Source organism: Neopelma chrysocephalum, unplaced genomic scaffold (genome assembly GCF_003984885.1).
Source record: "Neopelma chrysocephalum unplaced genomic scaffold, ASM398488v2 Primary Assembly neopelma1_90008, whole genome shotgun sequence".
Taxonomy (NCBI): Eukaryota; Metazoa; Chordata; class Aves; order Passeriformes; family Pipridae; genus Neopelma; species Neopelma chrysocephalum.
In genome coordinates this window covers 2,405-3,123 of record NW_020918889.1, presented here as the reverse complement: position 1 = coordinate 3,123, position 719 = coordinate 2,405, and the positions used below count along the sequence as shown (strand labels likewise).

Genomic DNA, 719 nt, shown 5'->3' with positions numbered 1-719 from the left:
TCATCATCTCATTACCACATAATTTGCACCTAAGCACCACCTAATTAGCATCTAATTAGCATATCATTAACATCTAATTAGCATGTGATTACCCTACCTGTAGCAGTAGTTGGGGGCAGACCAGACGGTGAGCACGGGGTGGGATGGCCCTGAACCCCTCCCCACAAACCCCACATATAATTTGCATATAACTTACATCTACTTATCACCTATTTATTATCTAATCACCACCTAATTAGCATCTAATTAGCATGTGATTATCCTACCTGTAGCAGTAGTTGGGGGCAGACCAGACGGTGAGCATGGGGTGGGATTTGCTATAATCCCTCCCCGTGAACCCCACATATAACTCACATATAACTTACACCTAATTATCACCTAATTACCACCTAATTAGCATCTAATTAGCATGTGATTAACCCACCTGTAGCAGTAGTTGGGTGCAGACCAGACGGTGAGCACGGTCTCCCCGAAGTGCCACTTGTACCCCTCCATGACGAGCTGGTGGGCGCGGCAGATCATCGACACCTCGTTGGCCGCGTTGAACTGGGCGACCACGTCGCTGCCGAACAGGTAACCGGCACCACGGGGGGGACACGCCCCAACCTGTCGTGTCTGGGGGACAGGGACAGGTGTGATACACCTGGGCAGGTGACCCCTGCACACCTGAGCCCCGCCCACAACACCTGAGCCCCGCCCACAACACCTGAGCCCCGCCC

The 719-nt window shown here is 51.9% G+C and overlaps 1 protein-coding gene across 1 annotated transcript in view; it reads right to left on the bottom strand.

Annotated features, from left to right (window-relative positions):
* Nucleotides 1-390: 390 nt before the first annotated feature.
* The window catches only part of LOC113979850 (serine/threonine-protein phosphatase 4 catalytic subunit A-like), a gene marked incomplete at its 5' end in the record, with an annotated part of 2,721 nt that continues 2,392 nt past the window's right edge, over nt 391-719 (bottom strand). The window contains one exon of the mRNA XM_027707126.1: nt 391-562. Coding sequence (XP_027562927.1) covers nt 394-562 — 169 coding nt within the window. The remainder of the gene's footprint in view (nt 563-719) is intronic.